Source organism: Rissa tridactyla, chromosome 1 (assembly GCF_028500815.1).
Source record: "Rissa tridactyla isolate bRisTri1 chromosome 1, bRisTri1.patW.cur.20221130, whole genome shotgun sequence".
NCBI lineage: Eukaryota > Metazoa > Chordata > Aves > Charadriiformes > Laridae > Rissa > Rissa tridactyla.
The window spans coordinates 169,107,805-169,129,628 of NC_071466.1; the positions used below are offsets into that span (position 1 = coordinate 169,107,805).

General features: G+C 39.6%; 1 protein-coding gene across 6 annotated transcripts in view; it reads right to left on the reverse strand.

The window, feature by feature from the left end:
- The window catches only part of VEZT (vezatin, adherens junctions transmembrane protein), a 59,267-nt gene that overhangs the window by 24,930 nt on the left and 12,513 nt on the right, over positions 1 to 21,824 (reverse strand). For 2 of the 6 annotated variants that reach the window (XM_054195198.1, XM_054195189.1), the window contains exons 2-5: positions 16,690 to 16,824; positions 9,233 to 9,322; positions 6,580 to 6,755; positions 3,520 to 3,795 (exon numbers count right to left, since the gene is read on the reverse strand). In XM_054195198.1, coding sequence (XP_054051173.1) covers positions 3,520 to 3,795; positions 6,580 to 6,755; positions 9,233 to 9,322; positions 16,690 to 16,824 — 677 coding nt within the window. Of the gene's footprint in view, positions 1 to 3,519; positions 3,796 to 6,579; positions 6,756 to 9,232; positions 9,323 to 15,661; positions 15,783 to 16,689; positions 16,825 to 21,824 lie in introns of all 6 variants that reach the window. The other 4 variants (XM_054195215.1, XM_054195208.1, XM_054195234.1 and 1 more) reach the window with 3 other exon arrangements.

A 21,824-nucleotide genomic window follows, 5' to 3' on the forward strand; every position in this document is an offset into this window, starting at 1 on the left:
GGAACACAGCATGTAGTGTAGTACCTGCCAATCTGCCTAGCTTCTGAAGGTAACAACTGGAAGTGCTTATGTAGTTTGTAGACTCAAGCCCTGGGTGAATTGTCAGAAGCAGGCTCAAAGGAAAGAAGCAAAATTCTTCTACCATAAAAAAGAGAGAGAGATCTATGTTCTGCTACAGCGATGTAAGCATTTCCAGCTCCTATACAGAATAAATGTGGCACAACTCATGCACAGCATGTACTGCCAGTATTCAGCAAAACAATTTGCTTTCCTTCTGGGAAGGCTTGTTGCAGTGTCTTTTGTAAAATAATTCTTCTTTATTCCAGTAATCTAAAATTAATATAACTTGCTATAAATGTCTATGTGCCAGACATGCCATATCCCTCACGTCCTAATGTTCCATTTATCTTCTATGTATCTTAATTGGACTTACAAAATGTTATCAGCTTTGCATATCAGCCACAAATAGCAAGAAGAAAAAAAGGTTAAGGGTGAATTTCCTCTTTCCTAGTGCTCCAAACCCATTTTACTTGTAAAGAACAGTGACTTATTTCTCCATTAATCTCACAAGCCAAATTTTAAATAGGCTCTCAAGTTTTAACAAACATGTATAGACACATTAATAAAAACCTATTACTGCACTCCAACATGAAAACAGTTCTATAAAGATGCTATATACACCAATATGGGCTCGTAGAGCTTGATTCCATTTTAAAATATAATAGAAAGGGAGCATTTTGGAGAAAAGCTAATTATTTCAGTGACAGACAAGGAAATAACTATTTGCTGCTTATTGCTGCAGCCTTTCGTTACATATTCCCACAGTTTTCATTTTATAATGTGCAAGACAATGAACATACTCTCATTAGCCAGCAGAAATTCCAGGCTGCAACCCGTGATCAGGCCTCATTTGTCTAATTGCAAATGAAGCAATTAGTCAGAAATACTGCCGTTCTGTCTGAGCAGAGCCCTGCCCTACCTTGGCTACGCAATCTCTTTAATCCAGACTATCCTGGTGAGGTCTTGGGCATCTCTGCACCGCGGAGCTTGTACCACACTGACGTACCCTAAATGCCAACAGCAGCATTAAACGCTTCTGAAGACCATTCTGAAATCAGAATATCAAGCTGCCTTTAAAAGCAGCTATTATAAGAGAGGCCCGATGGGGTTCTTAGTTCCTTTTCTAAATGGCTGCTGTGGTTTGTTTGAGTGAGAGAGGAATGAGGGGAAGACAATGCTTGAATTAGTTAAACATAGAGCAGTCACTACCAGACAGCAGTGGACCAGTGAAGAATTGAGCAAAACCTCGTCAAGAATAATGTAACATTTACAGATACAGTCAAGTATCAATTAACAAGGGGAAATAGGGTAGAATAAAGCAAAGCCATAGATATCTCAAAGCATATGTAAATTAGCCTACAAGAACATAGCAATTGATGGTGCAATGGGGATTAAAAACAGTAGTGGAACACAAGGAACTTCAGGCCAAAGCTGAAGACCTGGGCTTGCCATATCAGAGTTGAGCTAAGTACGGCTAGCCACAATCTGAACTCAGTACTATTTAAATGGCAGCTTCAGTATCTTTCCATTCACAACATGGTTAACGCACAGTCCAAACCGTGCTGAACTAGCAGTACGCTAAACCAGCAGTGTACATCTCATTCAACAGGGTGCTGTGCTACCTGGTTGAAATCTCATTCCTTCAAGGATGTAAAATGACACAAGAAGATACTCATTAACTTTCCAGATGCGACCAGTTCCATTGCCGTGTGACTCTTTCTGAACAAGCATTAAGACTTTGACAAGGTTACTACAGGAGAACATACTAAGCTTTGTTCTGCTGAGATTTACTGTAGCAAAATTCTGGAAGAAAAAAGGGGTAGCTAGTTTTCTGGATCATACATGAAGTGCTGTCTCAACCAAAGAATTTCATGGTGCCCTTTGCAGCAGCATCTCTTGCATATGTGGATGCAGAAAAGGACACTCTGGATTTAGAACTTCCTCCAGGTTAAAGCAAACCAAAACTTGTACAGCAGTGACTGCTTCAGACTGGACATTTGTTCCAGTGAGGATGCTGGCACAGTCAGACTTCTCCCACTCTATTCATACTCCAAAGTCTTTTGAAAAGCTTGCCAAAGTTTTAAGTAAAGAGGCTATTAGATCAAGCATCAGCTTAAAGACCAGTCTGTTTTTTGTTAATCTGTTATCTAAGATATGTAGTAAAAGAGCAAGACTGCAGCAATTTAGACACTGACCACAAGTTCGTTTGCTTAAACTTAGGAAGAAATCCAAATGTTTTTCTCATCAGTAATCTGGACAAGCCCTAACAATAATTTCTTTTAAGAACCCGTTTCCAAAGATAAGACTGCCTATTGCTCAACTATATGCTTCTTCAGCAAAAACCAAACCAAAACAAAACACATAGCTAGGCAGACTGAAGACATGCTTATGCATTCCAAAGGGAGTATGAAACATTTCTTCAATGAAGCATACTGAAGGTATCTCAAACTAGAAAATTAATTCAAAATGTTAAGTCTACAGTTTCAAGCTTGCACGTAAAAACATGTGACTGAGCGCAGAGTAGTTGGTCTGGCATGAACAAACAATGTCTTGGTGCACACACGGCACTTTTTTATTGTTTTTAGAAAGAAGTCAACTGGATTTTAGCTGTTGGTGTTTCCCACCTCCTTTAACCTTAACTCTAACTTGCACAGGTATGTATCCAACCATAGGTTGTTACAAAGGAAGCACATCCCTGGCAACGAGAGTGCTCAGAAGTGGGCCTGTTGGCTTTGGGATCATTGCATACACCAAACGTGTTCTGATGTCCTTTCACATAGCAAAGAAGCAAAAATTACCAAATAGCTACAAGAGCTAAATAACCGGGAACACTTTCACATCCCTTAAGTGGACGAGAGGTAAATTCAGCACTAAATAATTTAAGATTCTAATCTTGGCAATTGTATGCAAGAAAAAAAAGTATTGTAAACTTTTTTTTGAGGTGGGAAATGACCTTTGACGGTCTTTGCTGATTGCTGTGTTCTTATTACTTCAGACTGTTATTTGTTAAATAAAAATAGAATGGCTTTCATGTCATCTTGTTTTCTAAAATATGAATGATTACTTACAGATCAATTTATTTACATAGATTTGGTAACATAAGATACAAAAAACCTTCAAACAAGCAAACCTCCAAATGACTCCCCAAAAGAGTTAACTAAAATGGTTCAAAATCCATTTCTTCATGTATGTCATTGCTAGCAGAGAATGAGATTTTAAAAGCATACGAGTTTTGTGAGACTTAGTTCTCCTTCATGATGCACAGTTTTAACACTGAGTTGTTAGAATTCATACTTTTAGTATGAATGGTAATTATACTATTTTATGTAGATGAAAAGCTTTAAGTATTATGTTTTTCGGTAATTCCACTTGTTATGGTAGATAGCGTAACAAGAGAATTTTAGAAGATGTCTGACTTGAATGGACCTGTGTATTAAATAAAGTGAAATACAGACTCACAGGGTAAATCCTCTGGAAATTACTTCAGTCTCTTGAATGAGTCGTAGAGCTTTCCTCACGAGATTAGTAAAAGCTCGGCTATTTGCCACTGTTTCTTCCAGCTGGATACAGTATTTTCGCAGGGACATTTGCAGCTTGGCTGTCCTCCATGTGCCCCACACTCGAAAGACTGCATAGACAAGCAGAACTAGTCCCCAGAGCAGCCACGATGATTCCTTCCACCACGAAGGAAGCATAAGCAGTGCACTTACAAAGGCAAGCAACAGCGAGACATCCCTGAGAACAGAGAAAGTATCATCAACCACAGATTCCCGAGGTCAAACAAGTGGGAAAAATCACAAAGCTTCTGGTTACATTTGAGATTACAACATCTTATTATGGGGCTTTATGTAGGTCCTGAAGGGAGCTGTAAACACCAAAAGCTAGTCCTAGTGGCAGATTTAGATGTATACGTACACAATATTACTTGGTCAATATACTCTAAGGAAACATTTATCCAGCTTTTTTATGGCACGAGTAAAAGAATAATGTACCACACTGAAAGGTCAGTTTCTCTTATACATAGGACTTTAAAAAAAAAAAAAGAGAGAGAGAAAAGAAAATAGAAAAAGAAAAAAACCTGACTACTCAGCATTATAAGCCAGGGTGGGTAGGAACTGGAATATCTGTACTTCCAGGTTCAAGAGTACAGTAGGGAAGGGCATGTTTCTTTTGGTAACAAAACCCTCAAGTAATGCCAGCTTTATGTTTTGCAGATTCTGACTCATTTAACTTGGACACCAACACACCACTAGGTTTTAACACATTTTTATAAAGATGGCTTGACTAATCATTTTAAATAATGTGGCAACTTTTGAAAATCCTTAAAGTACAAGAGTTATTCGTATCTCAGTTCAGTTATTTCTCAAGGACATTTAAAAAACTTCATAAAGCTGTTATTTTCATCTAGAAAAATTCAACAAAAATAAGTAACTGCTAGAAAATACAGTGTTTCCTATATAGTAATTATAGTTGCACTTTTGTAAAATTATAACAGTCTTCACAGAGATGGATGGGATATAGGCTTCAAGGTGCATAACAACTTTAATTTTTCAGAATTTTTGGAAAGAAAAATATTCACTTTCTTCACCCCTTAAAGCTGTGTATCCTGTGTTTAGTTTTGGAAGTATTCACAGGGAATATCTTCCCATTTCTAAAGTAAGACATGATCTCTAGTTTTCTATTTTCTGGGCTGTTTTGTGGTCATATTTCAACAAGCTTTACAAGTGTTAACGCTTAACCAGGGCTACTGGTTTCAGTAAAGGTGCAGGTTTAAAATACTGCAGATATGTAATTAACTTTAAAAAGGGTAGACACAAAGTCTATAACTTCCTTGGTACACTAAAAAAAAAAAATTACACACACAAAAAAAATGAATCACAACAGTGAAAGACTGGAAGAGATTTAAGACCCGACTTTGTCCATTTTCAGTTTCTGGTTAATCCAGATCATCGTGGACAGACTGAAGAAAAAAACGGAGACTCCACAACGCACCCAGGTAGCTATTCCAACTCGTAAGTACCATTAGAGTTCAAAAGACTTCCCCCAAGTCCAGTCTGAATCACTGGCAAATTAATTACATTATTTTTCCTCATATCATTCCCCTTTCTGAACAGAATAAGTGACAACTGATCACCACCTTCTTGTTAACTACCTTCTACGCATTGTAACACTGTTCCACCCCACCTCAATTTTCTCCATTTTGGCCAACAATCCTAGCACACACTCTGATGTTTCCGAAAGACTGCATTTTCTAAACTCATTATTCTTGTTCAGTTTACCTACGCCTCTCCATGTGTGGTATCCAAAACCAGATGATGTCGCCTAACACAAGGCTTGGGGAAACAGATAGAAAAGTAAACCCCCATGTCCTGCATATAACAAGGACACCAGGATAAGATTTGCCATTTTTTGAATAATCTGCTGATGCATTCAACTTATGCTGTGCAACGATGGGCAGATCCTTTTCTGAAGTAGTACTGCCTGCTCAATTATTCACCACTTTGTGTTTGTTAATTCGATTTTTCCTTCCCAAGTGCAGCATTAGAATTTTGTCTTTACTGACCTTTCTATTGATTTCAAGATATTTCTCCAAGCTACTTTTGAACTCCATTCTGCTAAAACACTTACAAACCTGGTGTCATCTGTAAGCTGAGCAACATTCACAAATTCTGTAAGTGTACTTCATAATCTGAACAGTTAAAGAAACTGAATAGCACCAGGACTGGGACAAACCACTGGAAAAATCTGGTTCAAAAGTTCTCGTTTGACAGAAAGCATCAATAATGACATATTACAACTTAAACAGCTGGGGTTTTTAACCTGCTGTGGCTTTATAATATTTTTATCTGTTTTCCTAACATAGGTATGAAAACATAGCACCGGGCTGTGTTATGAGGTATTTTTATCTACCGATTCCTGTCAATTTCTGAGCAAGTCGCTCTGTCAGAACACCCAACATCCTTGTTATTTTTCAAATACCGGTGGTAGCTGTTCAGAGACTGCTGCAGCTGGCTCCTTCAGTATTCTACGATAAATTTCACCAGTCTCTGCTGACTTGAATGCAGCTTTATAAATATTCTTTAGTCTGTTCTTCTTGTATTTTGTATCTGAAAATTAATTGCACGCACACCTTCACCCCAACATTTTATGAAGACCACAGCAAAGAAAACACTTTTCAATTCAGTCTTCACAATCACGTCTCATTTATCAGAATCACCACTCTGTGGCTTTAGAAATTCATGAATTAATCAGCCATAGTTCTTCCTTATAGCATGTATTAGGGTTTGGAAGCACCCATGCATGTTCGTGTAGCTATCTCAGACTAAAACTCACTCTTCCAAGAAAATGCCCAATGGAAAAAACATGCTTATTGAAAAATTTGGGGACTAGTGGACCAAAGACTCAAAGACCTGAGAAAAAAAGTAGTTACTTTATTGCTGCATTTTATATACAGAACACACAATATATTTTTTGCTTGTTTCTCAGTTAATATAGTGGTAGATATTCTCTGTACAATACCAAATATTAGGAGTTGCTAGGGAGCGTAGCGTTGGAAGCTGTCTGTTTTCCTGTTGCTTACACTGCCCTGCAGACAGGATACTGGGGTCAAGGAACTCAATCAGTTCCACATCCTCCTGCAGCAGAACTTCCTGTTGCAGGATGGTACGGAGCGTGTCAAATCGAAATCCAACATCCTTAGCACAAACGGGCAGGAGAAAAAAAGAAGTATTAGTAAAGAATATGCCCATTCTTAAAATTAAGTTAGCAGAACAAGGAAAACACTCAGACACCCTACTCTTTACTGACAGCAACCTGTTCCCAAAGACTACAGGAATATTTCAGATGTATCACAAGTAGCTACTTCATTTTTATGAAACTCGCTTAACTGTAAAAATTTACATATTACCTAACTGTTCAGACTTGCATGGTGTGTCGCACTGACTTTGTGCTCTGACCTAGATAGTAACAATATCTGGAAACACGCCACAGATTATGCCAGTATATTTGCATAAGAATCAGAGACGTGCTACATCTATTAGAAGATCTTCAATAAAACAGCACTCTTCTTTTTTAAATGCCATGATGCAATTTATGTCATTAACAAACAAGCAAAAATTAGAAAGAGAAACATTACAAATTAGTCAACAAAAAGTTGCCTGTGGACATTTAATAGTAGGGTCAATACACTGGACTCAAGCCCCCAGCAAAGGCAGTGAAGTCCTCTCCTGCAGGATTCTGTGACCTTTCCCAAGGGAACATGATCCAAACATAAAACAGCATGGGACTCTGACGACCTCACACTTGCTGAACTCCAGGCAAACTTCAGGGAGTTACTTAGGCGTGGATTTGATGCCATGATAAGCATTTGCTATTTTTTCCCCTACAGCTATAGTTCTTTAAGACAGATACGCAGATCTTGAAGAAAAACAGATCCATCAGAGAAGCCCCCTGAAATTTTAATTTGCATACTGCACCAAATTATAATTACAAAACACTTCAAGTTAAGAATGTCATAACAAAACCCAACAAACATCGAACACGTGCATCTTTGCATCTAGAAAGATTACCGGAAGGGAAGGAGAATATTTCTGTAAAACCCTTTAACAGAACCTGTTAATAGAAGTTTGACATTTCACAATACAAAATCTGTTTGGTTCTGTCATTGGCAGAATGACATTATCTATGAAACCATAAGATAGCTAGTCAAAAGTTTAATTCCATACATTGGTGTCACTTGCGATAATTTTCATTCTGCTTTTAATGGAAAACTTTTGTTTTGGGACTGTGTGTAAGAGGAAACTCTGCCCTCCTCCGACGCATCCTGTGTCATTTCAGTACCCTACTGTAGCATGCAGCAGGAGAAACATGTTTTCCATATTCTTTGGTTGTGTCTCCATCTCAAGAAAGTAAGGCTAAAAAAAGCTGTGAAGATAATACCTTTGATTCGTAAGGGAAGAGGGAGGAAGAAAAAATGACAACCAAAGATCACTAATGGGAGTTTTCAGAGGAAATTTTGTCCGCTTGAGATAAGGAAGAAGAGATAGCAATTGGACTTGGCAGAATTCTCTGAGAAATGGAAATCCCTAACTTCTCATGTTGCTTAACAATTTTTTTTCGAAGCTACATTTGAAGTCATCATCCCTATATGATAGTAGAAAAAATTAAATGAAAATTATAACTTTTAGATTCTGGAACAGTCTGACTAATGTGACATTTGGAAGCCAGCCTAGGAACACCAGGCAGCTGTGTGCAAGTTAAAGCAGATCTCAGACAAGCCCAGGCTAGAGACTGAACTGGCTAAAAGGTGGCATTGCAGAGAACAGGCGTAAAGGCAGCTCAAAACTATTTTTAATTATCTGGGGTAGAACTACCACCCTTCAGGTCTGCCCCACACAGGGTGACTTGGGCCCGAAAAGTTCCTGCAGGCTCCAGGAGTAGGAGAACTTCTGGTAAGGCAGGTGGACACCCAACCTGCTGAGATGAGAGCACATAGGTAGTACACAGAACTGTTCTTGCCTTTCCCTACAGCCAGACCACTACACAGATGTCATCTGTTCTTAATGAATAACACCATTCTGAAGCATTATAACAGAGATGCCTTAATTTGCTTTGCTTTACGCAAATGCAGAAGCACCGTGGAGAGCAGCGAAGAAACAAATAGGCCAGGATGGGTCCAGGGGTAGTACAGCTGCACTGCGTTTGGGCTATGCCCGAGCTAACAGGCTGGAACAGAGGGTGAAAGCAATACTCAGGTGAAGTTCTAGAGCCTTCTGTCTTGAGCTGTGCCTCCAAGGCACTATGCTGCAACGTATGGACCTTCTCAGTCAGCGTCTCCACACTGCCTTCAACCAAACGGGGCAGGTACACTGTAGGTTAACTCCTTTCTGCTTTCAAGAATTTCGTGAATTTCTCACACATTTTATTTTAATTTATCTTCCACATTTTTAACATCTTCAAGCTGGCTACTGATATTTCTCCTGTTCTTGCGTGCCCGATTTGCTTTGCACACGAAGTATGAAAACCAGAATCAATATTATCTGAAGAAGAAGTAAAACTCTTAGAGCCAAACCCAACAGTACAGACCAAAGATGGTACTCAGAGGATGAGGTACAGAGGAAAGGAAGACTTGTGGATTAGGAAAGGAAATGGAAAAAAAAAAGTGATCACTTACCAGTCGGTGAAGTATGTCATCGTTTTTCTTATACTGTGGAAAAGGAAACCAACTTCTAAAGAACTCAACTAGTTTTGACAGGATGCCTTGCTGAAGGGAACAGAAATTATTCCAATTAAAAAAAAAACACCAAAGCCCCAAATAAATAAATAACAACAGACAAATCCTTTATTTCTGCATTTGCTTTTCTTGTTAACTCAGACCCAAGTACCTGTAAGGAAGTTTCGCTTACTGTGGTTGGCCTAACTTCAGAGTACACTAAAGGAACATCTGCTTCCCGTCAGTTTGCCTGTACACAGGAGCATGAACTAAAGCTTTCAGCAGCCCCACCTATTTGGAGCATAATGGATTGTTATGTTGTACTGTTAAAAATAACAACAGCTAGAATTAGTTTGATCTCAAATTGGCAGCTGCTGCATTGATATGAGAGACTTTCTCTTTCCTCGAGGATAAAAAAAAGCAGTGAAGTTAAATGGCTGACGGAGACTGAAGAAAAGTGGGGACCAGGAGAGGAACATCCTCTCCTTGGCAGACCATCGCAGCTTGAGGACAAGGCTCTGGAAGAGCTGTGAACAGAGATAGGGAAGAGTGACTGTAAATAGAGGAACTGTCCCAGAAACTCCCTGTCCCAACCAGTTCATGCTGTCAGGTATTTTCTCTCCATGCTGCTTCCCACACAACCTAAATCCACGCTTTTATCTAAACATAACTTGGAATGCCACTAATTAGAGGGACTCCCTCTCAGTCATCACACATTTTACTCATATATCTTCCTAAAATACAATGCATGAAAGATTATAATTAAATAGATGCATGATTTTGCTTCACTCTGCAGCCATTCAATGAGAAAAAAATTGAGTTTGAGACACACATTGTATATCTACTTTCCTCAGACTGAGCTGACAGGAAGTATTTTTCAAAATATTTACTTACATATACTTCATGAATTCTGAGGCCCTACCTCTTAAATCTTCAGACTGCTGACATGTAATACAATCAAACAAAATGTATGCCAAAAAAATTAATTGTGGAGCACTTACATTTTGTGGCATACTGTTTCAAAATATATATATAAAAAACCCAAACAGATTACAATAGCTTAATGTATAAAGGGTGTCTGCATTAAATCAGCTTCTTCCGTTTCTCCCTCTTGGTTCCCCCCCACCTCACCCCAAATTGAAGAGTAAATAGAAGAGTAAAACCAAGCAACAGGGGCTTGGAGCTTTGCGGTCAGCCCTGTGATCAGCCTGACAGCCCTCTGAAATGCAGCGTGACACAAGTTTGAAGTAGCAAGCCAGGGCAGAAAAGCTTTGAGTAACATCAGAAATTGTCACCCTAAAGCCCTTATGCTTCACAGAACAATTTTTGAATTAACTTTGTCCATTTAGGCAACCTGACTCAAGTTTTTCTTTACCTATGCCTCATCTTTCTGTGTACAGTAAGAACTGCAGACCTACGCCAAAGGGAAGTGTTTCTAGGTCAGTGGAGAGACAAACCAATAATAGGGGTTTCAAAACGATAACTCTTCCTGATACACAGACATCATCGTGGCTTATTAGGAGGAGCTATCCCAGCAATCCACACTTCTTAGACTATGGAAAAAATCCAAGCGATTGCATTTTGATGTTGCTCAAGGGCACTGATGTAAGTTGGAAAAGTTGTCACAAACTGCAGCACGAGATTATCCTCCAAGTTTCTTGTAAGGTGGTGGAAAATAAAACAAAATTTCGCAATTACAATTTGCAGAAAATTGAGATGAACTAAGCCAAAGTCCTTGCTCTGCATTTGAGCTGCAGACAGATACCTCATTCAGGAATACTTTTCCCAGTACTTTGAAAGCAGAGTACAGAAAGAGTTGCCCATTTACTATTTAAAATTATGCCTCCTGCAGCCTACCATTTGCAACGGCTTAGCCTTCGTAAGTCCTTGGGCTTTTATCATGAAGATTTAAATCTACACCAAGGGTAATTTTAAACCACTACCAGCTGACTAGACTAGACTGTGGAATTACTGAAAAAAAAACCCCCATACTAGTGTGCTATGTAAATAGTCTTTTGGTTTATTTTCTGTGTTTTAGTTTAAAAATAAAAATCTGAGCTTGCATAAACACTCAACAGGCATGTCAGTGCTTGAAAACACAAAACAAGGCAACCCACTGTCTTGGGCTGTGACCCAGTAGAGTACAGTAACTGCATTAAATTATTCAGATCCTTAGAACAGTGCCTCAGAGTTTGCATTCCCATTGGGAGTGTTACTGACAAGTAAAACAACTTTCATCAACACACAAGTCAGGTCATGTTGCAAATGCTTCTGGAGTATTCTTCTTACAACTTTAGAACACCACTGGGTCAAACTCTCTGTAAACTGAATAACAAAGATGTATAATTCCTAAATTTTTTTTAAAAAATAGCATAGGACACACACATTTTAAGCACGTTCATTTGAATCTAAAATAAAATTCTAAGGGCTATTTCTCTTTTTTGTACAGGATGAACCTGAAATGGCAAACCAGCCGGTATCTACAATACCATCATTCACATTGGCACCTTTCAATTCTGTGCAGTTCAGAAAGAAGATAATGCTACACATCAAACACCTTCCAGTTACCCAGAGCCAGCACTAAGTGGGTGGGAGCCCTAAACAAAGGCAAAGGACTGGTCCCTCTGCCTTTTCACATCAGGTCACCTGCACAGCCACTGAGGGCTAGCCACAACACAATCCTCAGTAGCTGCCTCCAGCACCAGCCTTGTTCTGCTGATGAAATATTATCGCGTCTAAGATGGGATAAGGTGTGACAGTGTAATCAATTTAAACATTCAGATATGCACAGCAGTCTAGGAAAATGTGTGAGAAAGGAAAAATGTAAATGGGAAGAAATATATTCCTTAAAGATCAAGCAGAATTACCCAAATAGGATTTAATTCCAGAAAACAGGTCTAGGAGCTCTTGCAAACGGTACTTTTGACTATCAAGTGATCCTGAGACCAGAACTTTAGCTCATTGGTACAGCCAGGAACACTGCACCTATAATTACCGTGCTAAATCCCATGTCTATGCTCCCTCAGATGGGAGCTTGGCATTTCATCAGCCCTCAGAACACAACCTTGAAGTACCTTTACAGCTTTTCAGACCAATGTTCATTAAGACCATGCTCTGATTTAAAAAAAAAAAATTCCAATCCCCCTCCAAAACTATTGAAGATGTGCTTCTAATTCAACTGATGCCTCTGCCTCGTTCCTTAAGCTGAACCTTAAGGTTCTCCTATGGTTCCTTAAGCCTGAACCATATGCTCTGCTCGGCAGGACAGCAAGATGCAGCAGCAACATTCCTATCAGTCACTAGGAACCTCTTTTTGTCCAGATTTGTTTTTTCAGTCCCTGAAGATCCCAAACTAGATATTTGCCTTGCCAAAATCTTGCTACGTGTCACCAGATTGTATCTGCACAGGGTTCCCACTTGACTGAATACAAGAGGCGTAAACAATCTCGACTCAAAGACAAAGCAATACTGCAGCTTTTCTATTTTTTTTTTAATAAAGCCTTTAAGGCATTTGTAAACTTGTTTTTCAGAACAGAAGGAAAACGATACACACATACTAGGCATCACTGAGCACGGAACATCATCTTTTCCCTGTGATTATATTTTGCATTACACTAAGCTTCAACTATGATCATTTTATATTGGGACTGTGGGTAGGTATGTATTCAGAACTCAGAAACCATTTGTTTCCCAGATATTTTATAATTTCAGTAGAGTAGGCCAGCGAAGGCTGAGAGAAGGGAAGTGATAATAGTCTCATGTAAAAATGAGGAAATGATCGGATGGCAATGTAAATGAGTTGCCTGTATGTCATACAAAAGTTGCAACAAAACCTCAGATCCTCCTAAACCCAGTCTGCTTCTTCAAATGTGTGCCTAGCTGCCTCTCCCTCATTCTCTTTCCTTTTGAGACATCCCACCAAAATGGGACACAGAAATCGAATGACAAAAACAGACTTTCTGACATCAGGTTACAAAAGGAAAGTGTTAACGTTCCCAAACAGGTCCTGGAACAGCAGCAGGAAGAATCTATGACATTTTACCACTAGAAATTACACAGAGGTTTCTTCCTTATTTCTACTAGGTATCCCTGTCTAGACAGAGATGAGACAACGTGAATGTCATCCTAGTGTTTGTAAGAAATGGACAGCCCATTTTCACACACCCACTCCCTTCAAGTTGGAAGGCAAACCATGACAAATTACTTCTACATCTGACACAACACTGGAGGACTTGCTCCCAACACAATAAAATTAAGTGTAAAATGCTTGAGGGGAAGGTAGGGAAAAAAACCAGAATACTCCAGGCTTTTAAAAGCAGCATATCTTAATACTTTTGAGGTTCTTAACCCCACAGCACTTTTGTATTAAATTCAGTGGAAATCATATACACGAACACAGCATCATACTGCTTTACTGACTTCCACAAAAGTAACTATGCAAAATAAAGGAATGCAGCTAACAAGCGATAGTCCATGCATTACTTCCTAGTAATGAACAGATCATCAGCCAATGAAATATGTCACCCTAATTTTCAATTAACAGTGGTTTAATTAAAGTCTTCCTGCACTAAGCAATGCAAATGTACCACAAAACTGCCAATAGCTTTGAAGGGAAAATATATTTTCGGGTGGTTTCTTGAGGGTTATGGTGAGTGCCAGCTGACAATACTGAAAAGTAAGGGTAGTGGACCTAATATTTCCATTAATGCTTTTAAAGGTAGTTTAAATTAAAGTATAAAAAATTATATAAAAAAAATTAAAAATACAAAAAAAATTTGTGAGTTAAACTCTGAATTAAATTCAACCTTGCCTTGTGACCACCCATAGGAACAATCATTATCACAAACGCAATAGCTATCCACACCAACAGTAACTAGAAATCAATTTATTCATTAAATTTAAAATAATCTTACATTAGAGAAGCCAGCCAAGGAAGCATTGAGACACTGCAAAATTCATTTCTCTTCCTCCCCTGAGTTAATCTGTTTCTTGGGTTCACAAATCCTCAAAACACAAAACTGGAGTTCTGTATGAAGCTCCTCCATAATTTTTTTCTACATGATTGTTGAACTCTTTGAAAAGCTGTAAACTCTGCAAGAACACGGTTGAACAGTACTAAACTTCAGGATTCTTATTATAGTATGATTATGTTTTACAGGCTCTGCCTAATCCATGTGCTGGGCACACAATGGTACTTACTGGTCTGCTCAATGGATATGCACCCTGCATCTTATCTACATGGTCATCTTTGACCAGAAAGTGGGGCATGAGAGAAGGGAGACACAGTACGCTTCCACAGGACTACAAGTCTCAGAAACTGGGGATCAAGGCTGTGAAGCAAAGTGCGCAGTGCGCCTGCCCAACAGATAAACACCAACTGTGACCCATCTATCCATGAAGAAAGACTCCAAAAGGACTGAAGACCAAAGCAAAATGTTTCATGTTTTATTACCCCATCTTTTCAAACAGCCTAATGAGTGTGTGAGGAAGTTTATATAGTCTATAGAGAAAGCGTCTGAAATTAATATCACTACATGAAAACGTGACCTACCAACATTTCTCTGAGTACTGCTAGATGAGTTCACACTGAAACTTCTAAATTTCATCTTCAAAGACTCTGCATGTCAGTCCTTGCAAGTACACCATACTATTGTAAACATTTCAGAAACCACACATTCTTCACCCAGATCAGAAAAAACTGACTGATGTTATCCACATCAACTAATATACTTCCGAATCCTAACCCACCTAAGATCCTACACAGAGCAGAATAGATTAAAAATCCCATGAAAAATAGTTTTGACCCAGAACAAAGCCTGAACAAGAGGGACACATACAAAACTGAAAGAACTTTTTGAAATAAAGCATAATTAAGTGTGACTATTTCTTGGCTAATTCCTTGAAGCATCTTGAGAATTGAGTAGCGTATATACATCAAGATGGCATTATTTGAGAAAAGATCCTAAGAAAAGCCTCAGCTCTCCCCATTTGCCATATGATCTCCCATCCACCACAATCTGCAGGGAGACCTGGAGATCTCAGGGACACTCATATCATATTGCCTTAGTTTGGGAAAAGATGCTCTCCCCAGTTCAATGCCAGCTAATTGGAAGGGTGAACACCGTGGAGCAGGGAAGCAGCAGAGCCTACAAATGAGAGGGAAGGGGTTGTGAACTTCTGATTTGAAGATAGTTGAAGAGGTATAAAACAGAATGAACAACAGGAAAACTGATCTCCAGTGGAAGGTTAAATGCCACAGTGGGCAAGAATCAGGTGATGCAGGGTGCACAAAGATGGAAGTTACTGTAGATGGTGGGGAGAGAGGAGAAAGAAATGGCAATTCCTCAGAGGCAACGCATCAACCCATGAATGCTTGGTTTGGGTTCTCACCTGTGAGGTGCTGCCCACCTTAGCCTGCAGTGACCAGGACAGAGAAGTCTGCATGGAGGCCTGTTTTTTCTCCTGGCTTAGCACATAGATGGAGCATGTCCACTGAAAACTGAACTCTCCACTGTGGAAGCAAAAGAGGTAGGCAGAAAAAACCTGCTCTTTGCATACTCCATATAGGTGCTAAGGAGAAGACAGATTGAGTACTGAATTTTCAGTAGACTTGTTGCACAGAGATTCCTACATTAGCTACCTCAAAAGAGGAATTTCCTCACCCACACTCAGCTCCTCACCTGAATCACATGGCCTATACACTCCCAATAATAGTAAAATACCACTCATTTTTAATGAGGAAAACAAAAAATATGTAGGCCATAGTAGGTGTTAAATGGCCAAATTCTACCATAATTTTAATACCAAAATGTTTTAAAAAAATCCACAAGCCTTTACTTAAAATGATAGAGAAATAAGAAATCTGAGCTAATCAGTTGATGATCCCTGTCAGCTGTTACTGTTAGAAAATTGCCATAACCGAAGCACAGTTCTACTACCTCATTCAGCTTGGTTATTGTATTTATACTTCCCAGAAATCCTCTTTCTTAATATGTTTTGTCACAGAGTAAGTGATATTTAGCAACTGAATGCCTGAGAAGGGCTGGGAACTATAAATATTCTGTTCCAGAAAATTACAGGTTTTGTTCCCAGAAAGTCATTTGAAGCTAACATAATAATAACAAGTAAATAAGATAATTTATAACACTCAAAAAAATCACTATGAAAGTCTCTTGCTTCCCTAGCTTACATAACTGCAAAAACCCACTTCAAACTGTGCTGATAAACCAGGCATTTCCAAACACATTTGCAGGCAAGATATGACAAATGGTTGGGGTTTTTTTTGTTGTTTGCTGTTTGTTGTTTTTTTTTTAAATACAGTAAGAGATTTATGTTTATCCCCTCTGATTTTGCCTATTTGTGAATTAATGCGGTTTTCTCTTGGGAAGATAAATACTCAGGAACAGGAGAGTGCTCACTTCCTGGGCAGCATGCACAGTCCGCTCTCTTTGGCTTTCCACTGCTGCACATTGCTCTGCCTTCTGCGACACAGATGAACATACTTCAAAATCTGTGTGTCCCAAATCCTGCAGATATTGGTAGAGTGGGGAATTCTGAAAGAGAGTTAAAAAAGAAAAATGAGAAAAAAAATGTTAAAAATCATTCCCTGTTTCCCACAAAACACAACTGTGAATACAGCAACCACACAACCAGCCAACGAATGGATTGAGAGCAGCCCTGCAGCAAAGGACTTTGGGATAGAGGTGGATGAAAAATTGGACAAGAGCCGGCAATGTGCGCTTGCAGCCCAGAAAGCCAATTGTACCCTGGGCTGCATAAAAGAAGCGTGACCAGCAGGTTGAGGGGGGTGATTTTCCCTCTTTACTCTGTTCTGGTGAGACCCCACCTGGAGTACTGCATCCAGCTCTGGGCCCTCCAGCACAAGAAGGACATGGACCTGTTGGAGAGGGTGCAGAGGAGGGCCATGAAGATAATCAGAGGGCTGGAGCACCTCTCCTATGAAGACAGGCTGAGAGAGTTGGGATAGTTCAACCTGGAGAGGAGAAGGTTCCGGGGAGACCTTACTGTGGCCTTTCAATAATTAAAGGGAGTCTACAAGAAAGACGGAGACAGACTTTTTACCAGGGCCTGTAGTGACAGGACAGAATCACAGAATTGTAGGCGTTGGAAGGGACCGTCGGAGATTATCTAGCCCAACCATCCTGCCAAAGCAGGGTCACCTAGAGCAGGCTGGACAGGAAGGCATCCAGGTGGGTTCTGAATATCGCCAGAGAAGGAGGCTCCACAACCTCTCTGGGCAGCCTGTTCCAGTGCTCTGCCACCCTCAAAGTACAGACAAGGAGTAATGGTTTTAAACTAAAAGAGGGTAGATTTAGATTAGTTATAAGGAAGAAATTTTTTACAATGAGGGTAGTGAGACACTGGAACAAGGTGCCCAGGGATGCTGTGGATGCCCCATCCCTAGAGTGTTCAAGGCCAGGTTGGATGGGGCTTTGAGCAACCTGGTCTAGTGAAAGATGTCCCTGACCATGTCAGGGGGTTGGACTAGATGATCTTTAAATGTCCCTTCCAACTCAAAACATTCTGTGATCCTATGCAACACGAAAAAACCCAACACAGTTTATAGCAATGAAGCCAAAATTTTGCTCTGAATATCTCCCTTAAGTTTTACCCTCACCATAGTGAAAGCGGCTGCAAGAGAGTCAACATACAAAACAATGTGATGAGAAATAAGAATGTAACCAATCAACTTTTCCCATAGCAATATTTTTACTAGGTTACCTGATAGGGTTCTTTAGGTTATAACTTACATGTTTTCAATAAAAAAATATGTATTCGGTAATATATTTTAAAACACTATGGTGTGACTCTGGAACACTTAATGACACTGTTTTCCTAAAGTTTATAAAAATTGAGTAGATTATACTTTGAACCACTTCTATTGAAACAAACTTTAAAACTAGAGCACTTTTCAAACTTCAATAAATGAACCCTCAGTGTAACCTGATTAGGTATCCACAGAGTGTTTTACAGAAATGGAAAAACAAATTAGAAAAAAGCTTCTGCTCTCTCCAAGGATGGTACTAGCACTTCTGCCAAAGAACTATCACAGTTATTTAAAAAAAAAAACAAAAACAAAACCCAAACAAACCTAAAAAAAAACCAACCCAATTTTTTAAGCCACTGGCAAAACTACTAATTTACGAAAAGTCCTTAATTAAACTTCTTAGAGAAAGTGTGGAATCCTGATTGCCAGAGAATGGGTTTTTACATGTTTAGATATTTATTTATATAGACTTCTGAAATTTCTTATTGTCATCTGCATCAGATATCTAGATTTACTTAACTCTTATTTTTCTCTTTATATTCACATATATGGCAGCATCTAGGATTGATTTGATGGAAAGGATATTTACGCTAACTCCAGTTTTACTCAGGACATGTAAAGAGACTTCTCTTTTTTAAGAAAACCTCCCAGCAATCAGTCTTCAATAGCCTAGTTAGTTAGGGATTCATTGTGACCTATGAAAAATGTTATCAACATCCCAGGCTAGTATGTGAACACCAGCAAACTGCATGGGAAGAACACAAATCAATTTAAGAATTATAACATACTATCAGTGAGAGAACAAAAATAAAAAGTAAAACCTTTACAGTAAATAATGCACAGTTGTGGAGGTCTGCAGAAACAACCACCAACAGAACATCTACTACAAATTGTAACATTAACTATCATTAACTTGCCAGCGAAGTTTTGAAGGTGGCCCATCTAATGTGACCATCTATCAACACGGCCAAATCTCAAATGACTCCTTGCCATACAATAAAACTTGGAAGCAATCATTCATACTAGCTGAACAAATTAACTTGTTACCTCTACAGATTTTTTTTTTAACCCCATCACCAAAGTGCTATTTTGACCACTGTTATCTATTTAAAGCATGCAAATTCACACTTTTGCATGCTCCGCTTGAGTTACTCACAGCAGACTCAGTGTCCACTCATTACCTGAAACTCAAACATTCGCACCGACTCACAGGTACAGACAACCCCCCTCACCCACAACGACGACGATTGTGCAAAACTCTAGGATAGCTTAATGACTCATTTCCTTGTGGGAATTTTTCCAGTGTGACAACTCAATCCTATCTTTTTTCCAAGTACCCTTCCTCCATGACTGAGTACTTTTTCAGGTCCATCTAACACTAATTAAACAACATGCTATTCTGGAGTAGCTGGAAACAAGGTATGTTTCTCTCTAAGTAGAACATGCCACTTTATCAGAATTACTTAATTAAAATGGAAAAGAAAAAATAATCATAGAATCATAGAACTGTCTAGGTTGGAAGGGACCTTTCAGATAATTGAGTCCAACCATTAACCTAACACTGACAAAAACCATCACTAAACCATGTCCCTAAGCACCACGTCTACCCATCTTTTAAATACCTCCAGGGATGGCGATTCCACCACTTTCCTGGGCAGCCTGTTCCAATCCTTCATAACCCTTTCGGTGTAGAATTTTTTCCTAATATCCAACCTAAACCTCCCCTGGTAGAACTTGAGGACATTTCCTATTGTCCTATTGACTGCTACCTGGGAGAAGAGACTGGCCCGTACCTCGCTACAACCTCCTTTCAGGTAGTTGCAGAGTGATACTTCCCTTATTTAAGACACTGTTAAATTCCCTTAATAACTTCAGGACAAAACTCAGAATATGAACGGATATGCATAACTTTCTCATCTTAAAATGGTTTTCATACAGAACCAGGCTGTGCACTGCCAGCATACCTGGAACAACCTGAACACCCCCACATGAGAGGCTTTAAGGTCGCATGGAAGTTTCAGTCACAAGCAGACAGAATTTTCCCCGTTTAGACGAAAAGTGCAAAGACAGAACAGTGGGTGAACAGAAAATATTTTATTCAAAATCATAGTTTTGATGCTCGCTCCAGGCAGGACTCCAAGGAAATCACATGTAGGCTCTCAGCAGACCTGTCCATCATCTTGATCATACTTGTCACAAGCAAGGCCAGCCACCATTTGACACATGACTATTCTCGTACTTTGTTCATACCCACCTAACATGCAGACGTCTGGCAAAATAACCCAAATATACCAAGGAGTTTTTCCACTAGTATCTCAGGGTGCCCCTTGCTTTGGGGTCCATGATGAGATAATTTTCTAAAAGCTGATCAAGAAAATCAGTCTAATGCTGTTTACATTGGTTCCATTTCCTCACAAAAATGGACGAAAGATGGTAGTGAGTGAGACAGTGACAGACAGAGACTCTGTCCACTGAAGACAGACAGAATTAGCTACAATCCTGAACGCTACGTTTAGTAAGTGAAATACTGTGTAGATGTAACAATGCCCAATTCTTCCCTCTTACTGGGTATTTGGCAACATCAAAACCTTCCACCTAACTGTAATTAGTACATTTTCTACCCTACAGAAATAGTAAAAAATACACCATCTCTCCAAACGTTAATGAAACTTTAGTCCCTAGTTAGGATGAATAATGTTATTTGTTCTTGGAATCATAGAATCATAGAATGGCTTGGGTTGGAAGGGACCTTAAAGATCACCTAGTTCCAACCCCCCTATCATGGACAGGGACACCTCCCACTAGACCAGGTTGCTCAGAGCCCCATCCAGCCTGGCCTTAAAAACTTCCAGGGATGGGGCTTCCACCACCTCTCTGGGCAACCTGTTCCAGCACCTCACCACCCTCACGGTGAAGAACTTCTTCCTAACATTCAGTCTGAATCGACCCATCTCTAGTTTTAATCCATTCCCTCTAGTCCTACCATTACCCGACATCCTAAAAAGTCCCTCACCACCTTTCTTGTAGGCCCCCTTAAGATACTGGAAGGCCACGATAAGGTCTCCTCGGAGCCCTCTTTTCTCCAGACTGAACAACCCCAACTCTCTCAGTCTGTCCTCATAGGAGAGGCGCTCCAGCCCTCTGATCATCCTCGTGGCCCTTCTCTGGACACATTCCAGTATGTCCATATCTTTCTTGTAGTAGGGGCTCCAGAATTGGACGCAGTACTCCAGGTGGGGTCTCACAAGAGTGGAGCAGAGGGGGAGAATCACCTCCCTTGACCTGCTGGCCACGCTTCTCCTGATGCGGCCCAGGATACGATTGGCTTTCTGGGCTGCTAGTGCACACTGACGGCTCATGTTGAGCCTCTCTTCCACCAGCACCCCCAAGTCCTTTTCTTCAGGGCTGCTCTCAAGCCAACATAGAATACAGACACCTTACTAGTTTTACCTAAATTCCTTCTGATTAACTTTTTAAAGGCTTTTACAGGGTCTCATGAGTAGATTTGTGATTTTTTTATCACTGCTCGGAACTGGAAATCCGTTTTCTGACTATCGAGTTAGCAAATGATAACTGATTAAAATTTAACTTGAATGTTTATCACATATTCCTTCAAGTGGATAAGGGTCCTCCTCTTTCAGTTTCTCAGAAAGGACTCAGGCTACGATAATCCTCCTATAACACATTTTCTCTGGCTCCACATGCTTTCTCTTTCCCGTTTTGTCCTAATAGATTATTAGCAGAACTTAAGTGCACATTGGAAAA